The 18,807-nt window shown below is 48.4% G+C and overlaps 11 protein-coding genes across 11 annotated transcripts; 4 read left to right on the top strand and 7 right to left on the bottom strand.

The window, feature by feature from the left end:
- Positions 1-337: 337 nt before the first annotated feature.
- Positions 338-562, bottom strand: N7478_002581 (CDC26 family anaphase-promoting complex subunit; the record flags this gene model as incomplete). The annotated part of the gene is made up of 1 exon (XM_056918795.1): positions 338-562. One exon carries the CDS (start codon positions 560-562, stop codon positions 338-340), a length of 225 nt encoding a protein of 74 aa, XP_056781953.1.
- A 221-nt stretch (positions 563-783) lies between these two features.
- Positions 784-1,965, top strand: N7478_002582 (uncharacterized protein; the record flags this gene model as incomplete). The annotated part of the gene is made up of 2 exons (XM_056918796.1): positions 784-904; positions 1,061-1,965. The coding sequence occupies 2 exons, from the start codon at positions 784-786 to the stop codon at positions 1,963-1,965; spliced, it is 1,026 nt and encodes a 341-aa protein (XP_056781954.1).
- Positions 1,966-2,144: 179 nt separating this feature from the next.
- N7478_002583 (ribosome-recycling factor) lies at positions 2,145-3,016 on the bottom strand (the record flags this gene model as incomplete). The annotated part of the gene is made up of 2 exons (XM_056918797.1): positions 2,145-2,492; positions 2,555-3,016. The coding sequence occupies 2 exons, from the start codon at positions 3,014-3,016 to the stop codon at positions 2,145-2,147; spliced, it is 810 nt and encodes a 269-aa protein (XP_056781955.1).
- A 478-nt stretch (positions 3,017-3,494) lies between these two features.
- On the bottom strand, positions 3,495-5,707 carry hscA (putative Hsp70 chaperone (HscA); the record flags this gene model as incomplete). The annotated part of the gene is made up of 7 exons (XM_056918798.1): positions 3,495-3,763; positions 3,829-4,309; positions 4,374-5,081; positions 5,138-5,303; positions 5,366-5,492; positions 5,545-5,595; positions 5,662-5,707. The coding sequence occupies 7 exons, from the start codon at positions 5,705-5,707 to the stop codon at positions 3,495-3,497; spliced, it is 1,848 nt and encodes a 615-aa protein (XP_056781956.1).
- Positions 5,708-6,143: 436 nt separating this feature from the next.
- N7478_002585 (bromodomain-containing protein) lies at positions 6,144-8,163 on the bottom strand (the record flags this gene model as incomplete). The annotated part of the gene is made up of 6 exons (XM_056918799.1): positions 6,144-6,544; positions 6,630-6,692; positions 6,768-7,278; positions 7,348-7,609; positions 7,684-7,871; positions 8,083-8,163. 6 exons carry the CDS (start codon positions 8,161-8,163, stop codon positions 6,144-6,146), a joined length of 1,506 nt encoding a protein of 501 aa, XP_056781957.1.
- Positions 8,164-8,942: 779 nt separating this feature from the next.
- Positions 8,943-9,568, top strand: N7478_002586 (cyclin-dependent protein kinase regulatory subunit CKS1; the record flags this gene model as incomplete). Its single annotated transcript, XM_056918800.1, has 4 exons — positions 8,943-9,046; positions 9,133-9,277; positions 9,339-9,362; positions 9,467-9,568. 4 exons carry the CDS (start codon positions 8,943-8,945, stop codon positions 9,566-9,568), a joined length of 375 nt encoding a protein of 124 aa, XP_056781958.1.
- Positions 9,569-9,785: 217 nt separating this feature from the next.
- Positions 9,786-10,630, bottom strand: N7478_002587 (DsbA family protein; the record flags this gene model as incomplete). The annotated part of the gene is made up of 5 exons (XM_056918801.1): positions 9,786-9,863; positions 9,918-9,965; positions 10,015-10,413; positions 10,471-10,490; positions 10,552-10,630. The coding sequence occupies 5 exons, from the start codon at positions 10,628-10,630 to the stop codon at positions 9,786-9,788; spliced, it is 624 nt and encodes a 207-aa protein (XP_056781959.1).
- A 514-nt stretch (positions 10,631-11,144) lies between these two features.
- Positions 11,145-14,580, bottom strand: N7478_002588 (alanine--tRNA ligase; the record flags this gene model as incomplete). Its single annotated transcript, XM_056918802.1, has 6 exons — positions 11,145-11,318; positions 11,400-13,808; positions 13,880-13,915; positions 13,981-14,007; positions 14,119-14,264; positions 14,373-14,580. 6 exons carry the CDS (start codon positions 14,578-14,580, stop codon positions 11,145-11,147), a joined length of 3,000 nt encoding a protein of 999 aa, XP_056781960.1.
- A 180-nt stretch (positions 14,581-14,760) lies between these two features.
- Positions 14,761-15,457, top strand: N7478_002589 (uncharacterized protein; the record flags this gene model as incomplete). The annotated part of the gene is made up of 2 exons (XM_056918803.1): positions 14,761-14,950; positions 15,027-15,457. Coding segments are annotated over 2 exons (621 nt in total), but the record flags the coding sequence as incomplete, so codon positions are not given.
- Positions 15,458-15,716: 259 nt separating this feature from the next.
- cyp3 (putative peptidyl-prolyl cis-trans isomerase) lies at positions 15,717-16,465 on the bottom strand (the record flags this gene model as incomplete). Its single annotated transcript, XM_056918804.1, has 4 exons — positions 15,717-15,908; positions 15,987-16,124; positions 16,194-16,339; positions 16,402-16,465. The coding sequence occupies 4 exons, from the start codon at positions 16,463-16,465 to the stop codon at positions 15,717-15,719; spliced, it is 540 nt and encodes a 179-aa protein (XP_056781962.1).
- A 954-nt stretch (positions 16,466-17,419) lies between these two features.
- Positions 17,420-18,741, top strand: N7478_002591 (E3 ubiquitin-protein ligase RNF103; the record flags this gene model as incomplete). Its single annotated transcript, XM_056918805.1, has 2 exons — positions 17,420-17,562; positions 17,661-18,741. The coding sequence occupies 2 exons, from the start codon at positions 17,420-17,422 to the stop codon at positions 18,739-18,741; spliced, it is 1,224 nt and encodes a 407-aa protein (XP_056781963.1).
- Between the last annotated feature and the right edge of the window lie 66 nt (positions 18,742-18,807).

Consider the following 18,807-nt stretch of genomic DNA (forward strand, 5'->3'; position numbering starts at 1 on the left):
GATAATCATCAAATTCGATGTTCAGAGCATTCGCCAGTCCATTTGAGAAGTTCAGATTTCGACTCTGGGACGGAAGCATGTAAATTACTAGTAGATAACGAAATTTGGTTGGTCGACACCCAATATTGATGCAGACAAGGTGTAAAATTGTCTTGTGATGTAGTAGTTTAGGTTCCGTGTTGGATTTCATTTGAGATGACTCTTTCCCACCCACGGGGTAGGCTAGTTTCGGAAAGACAGACAGCAAGAAAGAGACTACCATAAATTAGGAGCAGCCAAGATGAGAGCTATCTTATGTTTGTGTTGTAGCTGAAGGCACAAAGGAGGGAGTTGGATATCAACCCCGACGACCAATTCCAATTCTTTCTTCGCGGGATCGAACGATTCTGGCCTTGTCACCAGGAAGCGGTTTTAGTTCATCGCTTGGGTCAAACTTGGAATTGGAGTTGGTTTTGCGATGCTCAGGGTGTTTGTTTTCCTCCATCTGGCGGAGCCTTGCTTCTTCAAAAGCAGCGATATCTTCTGAGGTAATTGTGATAGCGGTTGGCTTCCGGCGCAACATATTTGCAATAATTATTTCAGACTTTAGGTAGGCGGAAGAGGACGCAGATGCAAAAGAAGGAGAGAGAATGACTCCGACAAGGGAAAAGATGGCATGGCATAGCATAACGAGGGGGCCCGGAATGAACCCAGTGCACGTGACCATTGAAAGTTCCAATCCCATCTTGCTTCCGCCAGCTTCGGCCTTTCTTTCCCAACCATAACGGATCCAACCAGAGCATAATGATTTCTTTCCGGCAGGTCGCCCGCCATGGTGATCGGGTGCGACTGGGATTGTCATTTACTACACGCCAATTCTCCGCTTCCCACACAATTGCCGCAGAAGGTGACGGTCAACCACCCAGTACGTTTTCCATTGCCAATCAACCAGCAGCCAAGAAACCTGCGATTGCAATTGCAATTGCGATCGCGAGGGCTAAAGGACTCTCGTGGCAAAAGAACACCCCGTAACTTTCTTCCAATTTGAATTGAATTGAATTAACTGGAATTAAATGGATAGGGAGGCCTGCCTCGAAGATAAGCTCGACTGCTACTATCCCACGCAAACCCCGTCCCTCAAACCCACCTGGATCTGCACATCAAGGTCGCCCTCGTCCTGCCAAAGCCTTAGATGCGAGAGCATTCGCAGCACCCAGAGCCGGCGGTGAACAGCCTAAAATTCTTCGTAGCCCCCGCCTACGTTCTGCGGGAGGCAATGCAGGAGGCAATCGAGGTGGAAAGCCAAGCTACGGCAAGGGCAAATCCGCTAGCCAAAAGAATTCACGAAAGCCTCGACGAAAAGGCCCGAGAAGAGCAGATGTGGACGATAGCGAGGACTTGACAGCTGCGGCCATTGAACAGCTTGAGCGAGACCAAATCTTAAAGTCCCGTCCGGTTCCCGTCCGTTATGAACCTCGAGATATTGATATCTCTACGCTGCAAGAAACATGGCCCTCCATTCCAACCGATATCAATGCCCGATCCACTGCAGTTTTGGAGAAGCTGACCAACCTGAGCGGTCGCTTCGCCAATGGATATGTCCCTCCATACGAATTAGGGCGACGTATCTGGAAGGGTCAGAGCGTTTTGTTCCATAGCGAGGAGGAAAGATCGGAGGCTATGGAAGAGGTGAATCGGCTTGCTCAGGCTCGTGCGGACAAAATGTCTCAAAAGAAAGGTGACCTTGTGGAGCCTCGTAAAGTCGAGTTTAGAAGTATCGACACGCAAGACTCGAAGGCATTGCTTGAAACTTACGCCCAGGGAAAATATCCCTCTGTGGAAGTTGCCGAGGGCCAGTCCGCTGTTCTCGGTGAAGTGGTGAAGAATCTCCGCAACAACGGTACATACCAAACCGCGGGCAAGAGGCCGCAATTCTTGGCTAAGGTTGAGTCACTGCTAGCTTCGAGCCGTGTTAAGCGCACTTAATCTCGAAATTTGCAAGTGTACTGTATTATATGGGTTGTGAGAGGGTCGGTTGGCTGGATTACCTCCCTAGGCGCTCTTGATTCACCTTTTTTCTCTATTCCTCCAGGGTCGATCATACCTGCCCTGGTCCCTGTACTTAAAAAAATTACATTTGTGGCTATTTTACACAATTTGCATACTTATGCCTGCTCCAAGGTCTTTTTAGCTGCATCAAAGAGGTCCTTGACTTCTTTCTGCCCTTTGTCGGTAGTTTTCTCCATCTGGTCATGGGCTTTGCGAACATCATCTGGTCGTGCCAATTTCTTCTTCTGCATTTCTTGTAGACGCTTATGCATTGCCCCTCTAGAATCACGGACGGTGCTGGCCGCCTTCTCAAAAGCTTGCTTGGCGACTTGAACGCTTTGGGCTCGGGACTCCTTCGTTGGTGGCGGGATTGGTATATTAAGCTGGAGTGCGTTATGTGGATCGGGCTGAGGCGTTAAGGATAGATTCGACGAGACAATGGCTGATTTGACTGGCTTGACAAGCTAGGGAGAAGGATATAGTTTAGCAAGGTTCATGAGCAAGCTCCTGGGGTGATAACATTTACCTCTTCTTCGGACACTAAAATAGTCACCATCCGGCCACCCTTAGGTAGAACCTGCGCCAGATCACTTAATCTAAACGAGTCCTGGCTTTCCTTACCCACCTGGACCTTTAAAGCTTCAATTGAGGTGGTATTGAATCGACCTCCTGCGCGGAGCTTCGACAGGTCATCTTTCAGGCGGGAAACAGCACCAGAGATACCAGAGTCAAGTTGAGACAAGTCAAATGGGTCCTCTATTGCAACTGGGCTTGGATCCGACTCTTCTGGAGCAGAAGATTTCTTTCCCTTGTCTTTCTTTTTATACAAGGCGGTTGAACTGGCAAAGCTACAGGTTTGTCCGGAACCCGAGAGGCTAGGAGATCTGAGTGGACTCGAAAATGAAGAATATTGGAAAGACGAGACCGAGGGAGAAGTCCAGCATCGTGTCAGACCGCGAGACGGTAGCCGTAAAACACTGCGGTACATGGTGGGCAATCGTGAAGACAGGGAAGCGGAAGAAGAATTTGATGAGGTAAAGAGTCCTTACCCCGACGAAGTGTTACCGCCATCCGATAGGTAGGACGCAACAAGCGTGAAACCTCTCCATGTATCTACTACCAAAATGCCAGCATGTATAACAAACAGTTCAAGGTAGAATCAGGATACTCAGGATATTCTCAAAACATTACAAACTACGCTGAATCCAAATTGAAAATTCCAGAATACTGGTTCGTCACACATTAAATTTGCAACGTCAATCTTCGTCTACATAAAAACATACTTTTTTCAAGATGAAAAAAAAGACAAGGAAATAATAAAAATGAAAATACTGCGCCCAAGGTTTCCCGGCTTCAAACACAAAAACATGAGCCAACTGTGCCATCCCATGATCTATCGAGGCGCAGATTTTTGGGGAGTTATGGAGGTGAGTCATAGGTTGGCCATAATATGTTCAACTCTTAATTTAGCGGGTGGCCATAGCCTTGGTGATCAGACGCTTGAGGGCGAGCTCCTTCTTCTTGAGGTCCTCAGGAGTGGAGTCCTCAACCTCAAGCTGGGCCATAGCGTCGCTGAGAGCGGACTCGATCTTCTCCTTGTTGCCACGCTTCAGCTTCATGGACATGCCGGGGTCAGAGACGATCTCCTCAACACGGGAGATGTAAGACTCCAGCTGCTGGCGGGACTCGAACTTCTTGGTGAAAGCCTCGTCGCTGGACTTGAACTTGGCGGCATCTACAAAAAAAAATAACGAATTAGTACGGTTCAAAACGAAGGGTTCAAAAGATAGATTAACATACCCTCAACCATCTGGTCGATCTCACCGCTGGACAGCTTGCCGACAGCGTTAGAGATGGTGATGTTGGCGGTGCGGCCAGAGGACTTCTCGGTGGCGGTGACCTTCAGGATACCGTTGACATCGACCTCGAAAACACACTCAAGAGCGGCCTCACCGGCACGCATAGGAGGAAGAGGAGCAAGAGTGAACTCTCCCAGAGAGGTGTTATCGGCACAGTTGGTACGCTCACCCTGGTAGACGGGGAACTGGACAGTGGTCTGGTTGTCAACAACGGTGGTGAAGGTACGCTTCTTGATGGTGGGAACGGTCTGGCCACGGTTGACAACGGGAGCGAAGATGTTACCCTCCATGGCAACACCGAGAGAGAGGGGAACGACATCCAGAAGGAGGAGGTCCTGGGTCTCAGCAGAGGTAGCCTTGCCGGAAAGGATACCGGCCTGGACGGCGGCACCGTAGGCAACAGCCTCATCGGGGTTGATGCTCTTAAATCGATAGTTAGTACTTAAATCCTGAACTACAAGGGGAATATGTAGATAAGAGTCTTACCTTCTCGAGCTTCTTGCCGTCGAAGAAGTCGCTCAGCAGCTTCTGGATACGGGGAATACGGGTGGAACCACCAACAAGGACAATCTCGTCAACCTTACTCTTCTGCATACCAGAGTCCTTCAGGACCTGCTGGACGGGGTCCAGAGTGCCGGAGAAGGACTTGGCGTTCAGGTCCTCGAAACGGGCACGGGTGATAGAGGAGTTGAAGTCCTCACCATCGAAGAGAGAGTCGATCTCAACGGTGGTCTGGGTAGCGTTGGACAGAGTACGCTTAGCACGCTCGCAAGCAGTACGCAGACGACGGAGGGCACGGGCATCACCTGAGAGGTCCTTGCCAGTCTTACGCTGGAACTCCTTCTTGAAGAAGTCAAGCAGGTTAGTATCGAAATCCTGACCACCAAGGTGAGTGTCACCAGCGGTAGCCTTGACGGTGAAGACACCACCCTGGATGTTCAGCAGGGAGACATCGAAAGTACCACCACCCAGATCGTAGATCAGGACGTTACGCTCCTTGTCAGACTTGCCGGAGCCCAGACCGTAGGCAATAGCAGCAGCAGTAGGCTCGTTGATGATACGGAGAACGTTAAGACCAGCAATGGCACCAGCATCCTTGGTGGCCTGACGCTGGTTGTCGTTGAAGTAGGCAGGGACAGTGATGACAGCCTTCTCAACCTTCATACCGAGCTTAGTCTCAGCAACTTCCTTCATCTGTTCTTCATTGTAAGCAAAAAATATTATTTTTGGATATAAAAAATAACACTGACCTTCATAAGGACCATGGAGGAGATCTCCTGGGGAGTGAAGGTCTTGCTCTCGCCGAGGTACTCAACCTCGACAGCAGGGCTGGTACCCTGGTCAACAACCTTGAAAGGCCAGGACTCAACATCCTTCTTGACAATGGGGTCATCGAAACGGCGACCGATCAGACGCCTAGATTTTACAACAAGTCAGATAAGAAACAACGAGATACGACAAAAGACGAATAGACTCACTTGATATCGAAGACGGTGTTCTCGGGGTTCATAGCAGCCTGGTTCTTGGCGGCCTCACCGATCAGACGCTCCTTGTCGGTGAAAGAAACGAAAGAGGGAGTGGTGTAGCTACCCTGGTCGTTGGCGACTGATCTACAGTCAGTATAATTGTCATTTAGATTATCGATTCGGAAACGTACTGATCTCGACATTGGTGCCCTCATAGTTGGCAACGCAAGAGTAGGTGGTGCCTGAACATCACAAAGTCAGTAACATGTAAAAATTGACAAAGAAGAGTAATTTTGCAACAATCATACCAAGATCGATACCGATCGCCCCGTCGTACACCGGAAGATCCGCCATTGTGATATTTAGTGATAAAGTGGGAGGAATAAAAAAAGGTGGGAAAGAGGGGTTTGAACGGGTCGAAATTTTTTTTTATAAATTCAATGCCACACATGGGCAGGGCAGAAAACTTTGCGGGAGCGGTATGTCACGTGCCGAGATGGGAGCCGAGCGCTGACTGATCGCCCGCAAAAGTCACATGACTGTACTGTATTCTCAGCTTTGAAAGAAACCTTGAAGGATCCACGGCTGGAGGTAGGCGGAAGAAGAATTCAACTTATACTCTGGATTCCATGCCAACATGTAGATATATTAAGATAAAGACTCTTCGGTAGTAATAAAAATGCTGGTTCACCGGCTGGTTTCTAACACAAAGCCCTTTGAGAATACATCCGAATTGGTAAAACAAAATGGAAACAAGCATGCGGACAACGTGGGAATCCAGATTCTCCAATTATCGCAGCAGATTGAAGAATATAGTGAGACGCTCATAATCAACTTCTGAGCCGGGAGGTCCAGATTTCGGGGCTCCTCTGCCGGGGCCCGCAATAACCTCTAAGTCCACTTTTGTAGTGCCTGGGTGGAGCTGAATATCGTACGCCAGCGTAGATGCGTCTCTAGATGGATGGAGCCGCTGCATACCCGTCTGAGCAATCATTTTCACCTGCCGTTGAGCAGTGCTAGCCGTCAAGGTAGGTTTGATTGTCAACAGATGATATGAGGGGGGTAGGGGAATAGTAATTGTCTGCTGAGACAATGTGGATGACGGGGGAACATCTAAGCGAAAATTCCTATTTAGCGACAATGAAGAATGCGTGAGGATTTGGACGTTGCGAATCAGAGCAGTATCGGAATCTTGATCAAAGATTTGTCAGAATGCGTTGCAATTTCATGGGTCTGGTCGGTGCCATAGAGGGGAGTAATGAGTATAGGACGATACCTTGACCTGGTCGTCTCCATATGGAATCCATCGGCGAGGTTTCCGGTGGTGGGTTCATTGATGCTGATTTAGTTACCAAATGTCAGTCTGATACGGTGCAAACCCCGCGTCCATTATCATTAGGGAAGCCTGTCTTACCATCGTGGGCAAAATTCCCGCCGCCCCTAGAGTCCAAATTCGATCCGGGCTGACTGCTCGAAGGAAAAGGTAGCTCAGCTCGCTGAGATGATGACGTCTGTGATTCATCTTTAATGGCACCTGACGACTCTCGACCTCCGGTTTGCAGAGGCTCGGAATTTGATGGGGTAGTTCCTGTACTTGATTTGGGACTATCAATATGCCTTCGAAGGGATCTTGTTCGGGGTGACATTTGATGTGTATCAACTTCTTGGCTCGTCGATCCGGTGCGGACCAGCTCTTGTTGTCGTTTAAGTGAATCATCATCGACAGCGACCCCGGACGGTGGTCTGTCATCTTTTGAAATCTCGAGAGCCTGTCCAGCCACCTTCAATGTTAATTTCTGTGCCCCCAGTGTCGAATGGCTTGAGCCCATTTTCAACTTGATTCGAGGTAATTCGGGGTGACCATCTACCTGAATGGGATCTGGAACAAACTTCTTGGCCTCTTCCACGCGCTCTTTGAAGTATTTCTATTTTGACGTTAGCACTGGCCGCGAGTGATGAAAAAACATCCATTCTCGGTTTCAGGGAAAGCTTGCCTCCATAACGCCTGCAAGAATCGAGATGTCGCTGTCATCCTCATTGTATTCCCGCGCATTTCGCCAAAGATAGCTGACTTCCTCCTCAAAAGATCGCCATGTGGGAAAGGCTGTCATTTTTGTTCCTTTCTTTCGGCCATCCGTCCCCCGAACTTTCTTTTGAATACTTCTCAGTGAGACTGGATGCTGGATAACTTCATAATAATCCCGATATAGATTGCGGTCCGGTTTTCCGACAAATGGGTATGCTACCTCTTCACCACTGTGACGTGAAAGTAAATGTAAGCGCAAAAGATTCAGAGCAGAGTCATTATACATCGCTGCGAAGGATCTTACTCATCATCCTTTAATCGGAAGAGTTCTGTCAAGATCTTATCTTGGACCATTTGCATACTGTCGCCCTCGAACTCCACCTCTGGTTCATCCTCTTTATCTTCAGATGCAAAGCTCTCATCAGCTTCGGCGGGGTCGTCTGGTTCGGAAGATGCACGGTCGGCAGCCTCAAGCTCCACGAGATCTTCATCCTAATGCATGCCCACGAGGGTTAGTCAACCCATTGCGACACTGTGCATGGCTAGTTGCGGAAATAGTCGCGCAATGCAAATGATTTGGCAGGAGGCCACCTCACAGCCCCAAAACATTAGGCGGGGTAAATTTTGTATTATACACCGATCCTTGTGGCTGTATAGCAGGGGGTTCAAGGGGAGCACATGCGTAAACATTGCGGTAACTTACAGACACCTTGCGACGCTTCTGGCTTCGCAGCTTCACTTCAGGGGAAGCCGCGGCGGCCGCTCCACGCCTTTTGGTACTCATATTTGAGGACAGCAAATGAATAGACTGTGATAAATTCAGAGTAAGGAGAAGTTCACAACTGGCAAGCGAACGACTCAAATGACTTTCCCGGGGACTCATACCTCGACGTGTGCAGACGCGCTGTGATCGTCAGAGTGGGTCTAGTGTATTAGGTAAGTGGTTTTTTGGGGCGCGTTACCGGATTGGCAGGAATTTACACTTGAGTCTATAATAGACACATTACTACTAAATAATGGGATGTATACAGTTGTTATGGGCTCAATTACTAACAATGGTATAATCATCCTACTTTTTATGTATCAAAAGCCATATGTGCTGCTGAGCAGTACTAGGACTTAACTACATGTTGTATGCCCACATGTAGTGAACTGATCCCGCTAGTCCGAATACGGCCACAATTCACTCGAGCCTCTGACACCTCAGGCACCAAGATTTCCCCCTCCATCTCTTGTTTGTCTCTTCCGCGTCCCGCAAAACAAACTGGCTCGTTTCTCGAAACATCCCCCCCCAGGAAATCCAAACCCCCTCCTGCCCGACATCACAGCCTCAAGGACTTCTTCATTTCCTTTGCTTCGCTCAAGCTTGACTCGGTAAGTCAGAATTTATCATGGTGGGAACTATTTAAACCAACCCGCGATCGTCACCCAAGCAGCCCCTCCCTACAGAAAGAATGCATGCTGCGAACTTCAGATTGACTAACCCACGTGCCATAGAAACAGATCGTCGCCAAATCCTCCGTGTCACTCTTCTTGTCCGAATCCCCCTTCTCGCTACCTCCAATGGATATCGACCCCATCAGAAGAAATAAGAAACCCCGCCTCCTGTTGGAGTCCGAGCGAGAACGTCTAGATGAGTTTATCGACTCTATCCACTACTCTTCGCGGTTCGATCTCATCCCCTCTCAATTCCATTCTCAACATTCCAAAGCGGACTATCCAAAATTTCGAATGGTGGCTGACTTCGCAACAGATACTCGGACGACAAATACGAATATCGCCATGTGCAACTGCCGAAGAACATGCTTAAGAAGATCCCCGCAGATTATTTTGACAGCGCGAAAGGAACTTTGAAACTCCTATGGGAAGAGGAATGGCGAGCTTTGGGGATTACGCAGGTATCTTAGGCCGACGCTGTTGAGTCTGGGGAATCAAATTACTGACGTTGGAATTGGACAGAGCTTAGGGTGGGAACACTACGAGGTGCATGAGCCTGAGCCCCATATTCTTCTATTCAAGTAGGCATTCTCTCGATTTCGTCTCGTTTCTTTCCTTGTGTTACGCTCAACTCACTTACATATTCCTAGGCGACCTTTGAATTACCAGCCACCAATGGCACAATAGAAGTGATGAAATCGGTGGCGGAGCAGATGGACATTATCGCCTCTCCTCTTCCTGAGAAGCAATAAGTGTGAATCGCTTTTCTTTTATTTGTTCTATTACATGGACATGCATCAAACCAGTATGTTCACTAGGGTCCACAACAGCTTCATAATGGAAGTTCTGGAATGAGATATGATTCAAATTATCACATTGCCCATGGGCTTGGTAGGGGCTTAATAAGGGCCTCATATACTCGCGGGTGTGAACTCCCCAGCTTGTCATAGATATGCGGATTATTCCTGTTCAAACCACATTCTGGGACAGCCATTCCTCCCATTGGGCTGCTGTGAAGCCGCTGCTAATGCCTCGCTCCTCCACTCCCTGAAAAAAAAAAGTCAATTTCCCATGCGAATTGATTGGGTGGGGTCACCTTACATTGAAAAAAACGGTTGGCGAGACATGGACTCCAATCACTCGATCCGTCTGTTTATCATTAGACGATATCCAGACGCTTGGGGGAGGGGATATTTACCTTGATTATCCATTTGAGGTCATTAGTGACCTTGTTACCTACATTCAGTTGCCCATCTGCCCCGGGGGTCTCTGGAATCTTCAATAAATCCAAAAATTTCCCTTCGTCCACCCCAACTGTTCCAGCAAGTTTGGCTAGTCGTTCGTATGTGGCATTCCGCGCTTCGTTCACCACGCTCACGTCGAAGAATTCGGTCTGGTGCTTGAACAAGGCCGCACTAAAGTCCCAGTATCTCTCTGGGGCCAAACGAAGAACCGCCACGCCAGCTTCGTGTGTAAGTGTTGAGGACGGATGCCATGGTTGAATGTGCTGCCGAAGGATAATCTGAAGCTGAGAACCATACTGCTCAACAATTTTGGGGCTCAATGCATAAACAGTATTGAACATCTTAGCGGAAAACTGGAGGGTATATTAGTCTCAAACTCAGAATTTCTCCGTCTTAGAAAGTGCACGCACTGGGCAGACATAGTCGAGGTCTGGATACAGTCAGCTATGCTATATTCTTGCAACCTTGTAAACGTATTGTATGAGGCGTACACAATTCTAGCGTGTGCTGGCTCTCCTGTGGAGTAGCAGCAGAAAGCTTGAGACCCGCGAATTTCGGAGGGATCGACATGGCTGGTGACAAACGGCAATGGCAATGGCAATGGTAATGGTAATAGATGGTTGAAAGAGTGAAGGGGGGAAAGGAATATCTACTGTCTTTTATTTGAGGAGGGGAGAACTAGTTACATCACACTACCCCGCCTTCAAATGACGAGCTCGAGGTCCCAACAATGAACGTTCGAAAGCTGATATTAACAAAATAAGGTATTTGTGACGATTACAAACAATTCAGGTTTCGACATATGTATGTAATTATATCATATCATATGAAGTAAAAAGAAGAAATACAATCGATACATCGAAGTTGTACGGGAAACTGGAGGTTCCGGGCCACTACTACTATATGTACATACGTGGGTACCGGTACCTACATGTAGGAGAGGGAGGAGGGTAGACGTGATATACCTATATAGAACCCAAAACTTCCTTTTTTGCATTTCATTTTGTGACCCAAAACCCATTGAATATATCAGACAACTCTTGGGAAGAACTTAAGTAGACGGTCCAAACTACCGAGTACCATTCTAGAGCTTGAATTTACTCAAGTAATCGGAAGCAAGCGAGATGGCCTCGTCGACCTTATCTGCGTTGACGCCATTACCAAGTGAAGTGGGTCCTTTCCCTCCAGCCTTGCCACCGATCGCGCTCGAGACAGCTGCAGCCCAGTCGTTGGCAGAAGCTCCCTGGTCGCCAAGTCCCTGGAGAACGTTCATGTTAGATAAAGAGATAGCCTAAATAGACTGCAGCCCCGTTAAATGATATATAGGTTAGTCACATACCTTTGATACGTGGCAACCATGTGCAACTCTGGTTTGTTCGGCGTCCACAGCCAGGACATACACGTTCTTGTCCTGCATTTTCGTTTTCACGTGATTGATAGATTCACTGACGGCCTTCGCACTTGCCGGCGTTGGGAGCTTCACCACAAGCCATGATGATTTCTCATTCTCGGGCGCCTGGAAGTAGGTGGTAATGGCCTCGACGGCTTTCTTGGTTTCTAATTTTTGCTGAGCCTTTTGGCCGTCGATGACCTGCTTGTTGATTGCATTGAATCGCTCCCGGAACTTAGCCTTCTGAACGGCAGAGATTACCAGTTGGTTGAGATCAACTTGCACTTGCTTGGCTTCACGTTCCTTCTCAGGGCCGAGAGGCATCGATTCCAAATGATCAAGGCGTTTCAAGAACTCCTGGGCGACTTGTTGAACTCTGTGGGCATCCTCACCAGTGACCGCAATGATACGGCGAATCCCTTTCGCAATGCCACTCTCCTCCAGGATGATCAAATCTTTGATATCGCCAGTCTTCAATACGTGAGTGCCACCGCAAAACTCGATACTAATATCTGTCCACCTGGGGTCCTTGACATTGTTCAAGATCTCCTCTAGCTCAACTCCAACAGAGACAACACGAACTGGATCAGGGTAGGTCTCTCCAAAGACGGCTCTGACGCCGGAGATCTGCTGAGCAATAGCAAGAGGAACTTCCTGAGAATAGACAGCACAGTTCTGGCGAATATATTCAGTGGACTTCGCCTCCACTTTCTCGAGGTCGGCATCTGAAATGGCGGACTTGTGAGAGAAATCAAAACGAAGCTTCTCAGCTGCCACAAGGGAACCCTTTTGTTCAACCCCATCGCCGATGATTTCGCGCAGAGCAAAGTTGAGAATGTGAGTACCAGTGTGGTTGTTACGAATAGGCCAGCGACGGAGCTCATCGTATTCACAAATAACTGAATCACCCACGGAGAAATTTCCATACTTCATGAAGCCGGTATGTAAGACATATCCAGCATAGACTTGGACATCACCAACTTCAAGCTCAGTCTGTCCGTCAATGATGATCCTACCAGTGTCACTTTCTTGGCCACCCTGTTCAGCATAGAAATTGGTACAATCCAAAATCACACCGAGCTGTTCTCCGCTAGGGACGGATTCAGTAGAATCATAGAAAGCCTTCCCATGGTAGATTGCTTTGATGTGAGCTGTGATATTGCCACGTCCAAACTTGGCAGAGTCGTCTGTCTTTTGAACATCATTCATTTGTTCCAACTTGCCAAGATCATGTACGTCAAGTTTGACGACATTCGCGGCAGCCTTTTTCTGACCTTTACTGGCCTCCTTGGCCTTCAGACGCGCCTCTTCGAACTCAGCATCATCGATACGCAGGCCGCGTTCTTCGGCCATGATTTGAGTCAAGTCAACAGGGAAGCCGAAAGTATCGTAAAGTCTCCACACATCGGCACCATGAAGCTTATCAGCACCTTGTGCCTTCACCTGCTGGGCATATTGTTCAAATTGACGCTCTCCCCTGTCCAATGTTTTGGCAAAGGAGATTTCCTCTTCATCTAGGACCTCCATCACATCCTGTTGCTTTCTTTTCAACTCTGGGAACATGTCACCAAGTTGACCAACGACAGTCGGTACCAGTTTGGAGAAAAAGTTTCCAATATCAACTTGGAAATACTTGCGAGCAAAACGGGCACCTCGGCGAAGGACACGGCGAATCACGTAACCACGGCCCTCGTTGTTAGGTAAGACACCATCTGAGATAGCAAACATCAAGGTTCGCACATGATCTGCGATCACACGATAGGCGGTATCAATTCCATCACTATCTTCGGCACCGAACCGCCCACGATATTCCCTGGCACCGGTAACATCTTGAATGGCCTGGAAAATCGGGGTGAAGATATCTGTATCGTAGTTCGATGACTTATCTTGAAGAATCGAAACAAGTCGCTCGAATCCCAGTCCCGTGTCGACGTGCTTGTTGGGGAGAGACCGCAATGACCGATCCGCCTCGCGGTTATATTGGATGAAGACGTTGTTCCAAATCTCCAACACATTTGGGTCATCCTGGTTGACTAGATGGGCAGCATTGCGGCCACCGATACGATCGTAGTGTACTTCACTGCAGGGTCCACATGGGCCTTGATCACCCATCTCCCAGAAATTATCTTGCATATTGCCTGGGAGGATATGGGATTCCGGAACTCCTACAGACTTCCAGAGTTCCTTTGCCTCCAGGTCCGGGTCTAGGCCCCCTGCCTCGTTACCTTCAAAATATGTGACATAAAGGCGATCGGGGTTAAGGCCGTAAACTTTAGTCAAGAGCTCCCAAGAATATGAGATGGCCTCTTTTTTGAAGTAATCGCCGAAACTCCAGTTGCCGAGCATCTCAAAAAAGGTCTGGTTGTGGAGTGATCAGTATTACTGGCCACATTGAGCTTCTAGCCATTTAATCCGATGAGCGTACTCACGTGGTGGTAGCTGTCCTTGCCCACATCATCGAGGTCCTGTGTAGGGAGAGTTCGTTAATGAGGCTCAAGTCGTGGAGCAGAAGCGATGAAGGCGCACTTACATTGTGTTTTCCACCAGCACGCAGACACTATAGTCGGCAAAGAAAAAGGATCAAATGGTCAGTCAGGAACTCTTTCAAAAAGAAAAATAGAATAGAATAGAATAAAATATGAAAATTGGGAGAGGTCCAACTCTATACCTTCTGGGAATTGACGGCGCGTCGCAGCTTCGCAAAGTCTGATTGTGGATCCACGGTGCCCAGAAAGATGGACTTGAACTGGTTCATTCCAGCATTGGTGAAGAGCAAGGTTGGATCGGACAAAGGAACGACAGGGGAGGAAGGCACTAAAATTCAAAGCCATGACGAGGATGGCAGTGGTTAGCGATCCTGGACGATGGAGGGGTATAGGAAGTACGAGATGGTGGGGGGTGAATCGATAACGAAGCACTCACCAAAAGTGTGGCCATTTTGTTTGAAAAAGTCAAGAAAAGTCTCCCGCACCCGCGGGGCGGTCCAGGTGGTATTGGACGCCATCGTGAGAATGAGCGGAGTCAAGATTGTCGGACGAAGACGAACAAAGCGTGGAGGGGAGAAAAGTGGAAGCGGCGCGCAGAGATGAGTCAAAGGCCGTCCCCCCCTCCTCATGAGAGGAACCCGCATTGGTAAGAGATAAAGAGAACACCAATCTAGCCCTACTACAGTCTCTCTCTCTCTCTCTCTCTCTTTCTTTCTTTCTTTCTTTCTCTCTTCTCCTTCTCCCTCTCCCCCTCCTCCTCCTCGGTCCAATAAAAATGGGATTGGGAATGATCTCCCTTGCTTGGTGCTTGATTTAATACCCAGAAAAGAAGAACAGAAAATCCCTGGATCGAGTACGAAAGGGGGGTTTTGTGGATGGCGCGGAGTGATGAAAACGCCCCAGGCAGAAAGCGACCGGCGGACGGTGACCCGGATGGAGCGCAACCACTAACGAAGAGATTTGGCTATCTCCAGATCGGTAGGATCACCTCGTCGTTCCCTTTTCTCTTTTCTTGTTGATGTTGTTTCTCCCGGGAGAGCAGTCAAAAGTGGGTAATGAACAAAGAAGGCTAATGACATTCTTGGGACAGATCAAGACTCCCGTGCTCGGACCAAATACGTCGCAACGCCCTCCTCACACGAGCCCGATTCGATGCTGTTAGATGATACCAAACACACCACCTTTATCTATGATCTAGATCAAGAATTGGCAGAGCCCGAATCTACAGGAGATGCGCTGGTTCTACTGCCCCTTGCGGCGAAGATGATCTCCGTACCCAATGCCGTGCTATCGTCCAACTCCGCACAAGGCAAAGAACTAGTCCTCTATAAAGAACCCTCATCTTTGACGCTACCCAAGGAACAGGATAGCATACGCAAGGCGATTATCGAATCAAGAGCTCGTGCACGTGCTTCCCGATCGTCAACTCCTCCCTCTACAAACGATATAACCCGTGCTCCACATACTCCGCATACTGAAACAGACCACGACGATGATCCAATGGACATTGACTTGGATTAGTAGAACCAATCCTTTTAATAATTGTTGGCCGTGCTGATCAAAGGGATTTCATATATTGCTATTGTTGATTTATCCCTGGCGGTTGACCATTAGAGAGAAGGTGGGAGGAAAGCGACAGGGATCAATCAGCATGGAGATCTGTTCCTCTCAATTTAGAAGTCATCTACTTATCTGGCTCTATATATACATACATGCAGTGTGATCAATGATATGCAATCCTAATAAATAAAACTTTTCACCCTTCCAAGATTCTCCTTGACTACATTTCTCCACATTGGACGATCGTGACATCCTGGTTTGGCTTGTCTCTGGTAGTGCGAGTGTGTTCAATCATATGAACAATGTCCATACCGTCGATCACCTGTCCGAACACAACATGCTTATTGTTCAAAAAGGGTGTCGCCGTTGTTGTGATAAAAAACTGGCAACCATTGGTGTTCGGACCCGAGTTCTGATAATCACTTAGCTTCAAGAGGGACGGGGGAAGAGAGAGAGAGAGAGAGAGAGAGATCCACTAGTAGGGACGTACCGCCAGACTCAAGAGACCTTCGCGATCATGAGTTAAAGCAAAGTTTTCATCTGCGAACTTGGTCGTGCCATAGATAGTGCAGGATCCTGTGCCGTCTCCGTTGACAAAGTCTCCGCCTTGAATCATAAAGTCTTTGATCTATAGGGATAGTGGTCAGACGCTTTCAAACTCCTTTCTATGTTCCTTAGAATCGGAGGAAGAGCTTACAACACGGTGAAATTTGCTCCCTTTATAGCCTTGAGGCTGTCCCTTGGGGTTCTTGCTCTCTCCTGTACAGAACTGTCGGAAATTCTCTGCGGTGCGCGGAGTCACATTGGCGAAGAGCTCCATTTTTACACGTCCCAAAGGTTCGCCTAGACAGTTGGTTAATTTTCAAGTCTGCGTGGGGGGGTTGGAACCATGCATGTAGACAGACCTGCAAGAGCCACATCAAAGAATACTACAGGGTTGGCTGGGCCAGGTGCAGCTGATTCGACCATGATGCAATAATGCAATAATAAATCGATAGGGTGATGAAGAGAGGAGAGAGTCTTGGAGAGTTTATATATATGTATAATGTTGAGGTGAATCTGCTGTTGTGGTTGGTGAGGAGATACGGAAGTTTGATGCGAAGGTCGCATGAAAAAGCTTGTACCTATCGTAGTGAGATACTTATCGTAGGTACTCCCGTTGCTATGTCCAGTCTTCTAGGGATAAAAGTATATGATGAACAACATCTTTTCTCTCTCTCTCTCTTTGATTTTTAAATACTAATTTAAATTATGTTATTATCTTCTCCTCAACTAATTAGTAATATCTATCACGTTTCCCTCCTCCCCGGACGATCCTGGATTTGCACTGTACATGCACATATGTACAAGTCATCACATCAAGCTTTGTGGTTGGCTCAGTTCCCGTGACTCCCCCTCTCACCATCCCCAGCCTCAGGATTCCTTGAGATCCCGCGCTTCAGCCCCTCTTGAAAGCCTCCTTGGCTCTTAAACCCTTTTTGGATCATGATTAGCCTAGACAACTGGTTCCTTTTTTTCCCTCCCTCTTTCGATTTTCTTCTCCCCATCAACCCAGTTTCAAACATCTCCTTTGAAAAGAAATCCAGTCCCCAGGGTGAACCTCCATCTGTGATGTGAGACCCTTGCCTGGCCAGTCCAGCGAGAGAAAGCCAGTGACCCTAACGTGGTCGATCCCCCGTACTTCGTACCCATCAGCCTTTTGTCAAATGGTCTACGATTCACTATATGTCTCTCGGTGTGCCCTCTTGAGCGACGGCTCATTCACCCGCTGTCCTCATCCACTAGAGATCTCCCGGATGATCGGGATACCAGATTGATCTGTTCGACTTTCTCCCAAATCTCAGGCTGCTATCGAAGCAACCCGTCCTCACTTCATCTCCCCTTCCTACCACTCCACTTTCCCCGCTTGTTCACCTCTACAAAATGAGCGCGTCTACAACCTCGGCTGCCAGCAGCGCAGCCACTACTACAGGAAGTAGTGGCGGCAATAATTCGGGCTCAGCGACAAGCTCGCCTCTTTTGTTCTTTGTTGCACTTGGATTCGGCGTTGTCTTCACTAACTTATGGTAAGCTCCATTGATTATGACCTCTTAACATATTCTCGTCCTAAATGACACCGTTCGTAATTGTGAAAAGTATGCGCCTTATATTAACAGCGATCTAGGATCATCGTTGGGGTGAAATATTGTTTCAGATACAACCAGCGGAATCGTCAGCTGCGCAGCGAGGAAACTGGAGAGCCTATTGACCTTGTGGCTATGCCTCGACCCCATCGAAGGCGACGCGAAAAGAAACTCATGACGATGGACGAAGTCAATGCACGCTTCCCTTTGATGAAATACAAAGTCTGGAGGTCATCGCGCGCCAATCAAGGCCTGCCTACGGAGGGTGGCATCACTGCCCCTAACAGCAGACCACAAAGCTTGAATAATGAGGGGGGCGTTATCTCTGTACCCGATGATGCTCCCGTAAATGCAATAACCTCTGCAGAAGTGGAGCATGAGGTTGTAGACCCCAACACACCCCATACGACACCCCATGCTCAAATTGAGCCACATAATCAGAATCTGGAAGAAAAAGCAACTCGATCTGCAGCTGTTTCCCGACAGGATACGGACCCACCTGTGTCCCATGAGAAATGGCAGCAAGCTGTAATCAGCGAAAATATGGATTTAGAAGACGATGAGGGAGACCATATTCGCAATGCTGTTCCACCTGAACTGCTTCCAAACCCTGGTGATTCCTGTGCGATCTGCCTCGACATAATCGAGGATGACGATGATATACGTGGACTAACCTGTGGTCATGCGTTCCATGCTTCGTGTGTCGACCCCTGGTTGACCAGCCGGCGAGCTTGCTGTCCTTTATGCAAGGCAGATTACTATGTCCCCAAGCCTCGTTCGCACGCAACTGAAGGAGCTTCTGGTACAGATCGGCAAGCGCGTCGCACTGCTTCTCGTCGCCCCGATCTTCTACCGAGACCTCCACGTCTAGCCCATTCCAGCGGCAATCAGACTTCCATTTTCAGGATGCAACTCCCTCTGTCAGGGAGGTTATTCCAGCCGACAGCCCCAGAACCTCAGTTGGAAACTGAAACCTCTGAAACTTCTCCTCGCCGACCACATTGGCCACGGCTCTTTCCAACTCGTCTTCGCGGAGCTTCCTCCCGCGGCCCTCGCGCCATGAGTGACCAGCCAGCACCTGGACACACTCGAACACCCGGTGAACTCGAAGCCAACCTTTGAATTTACATGGGCTTTTTTCAACATAGTTTTTTTGAAACCCGTATCTCTACGTGCTGCATCAACATC

This window comes from Penicillium angulare, assembly GCF_028827245.1.
Source record: "Penicillium angulare strain IBT 27051 chromosome Unknown utg000003l_segment0_segment0, whole genome shotgun sequence".
Classification (NCBI taxonomy): domain Eukaryota; kingdom Fungi; phylum Ascomycota; class Eurotiomycetes; order Eurotiales; family Aspergillaceae; genus Penicillium; species Penicillium angulare.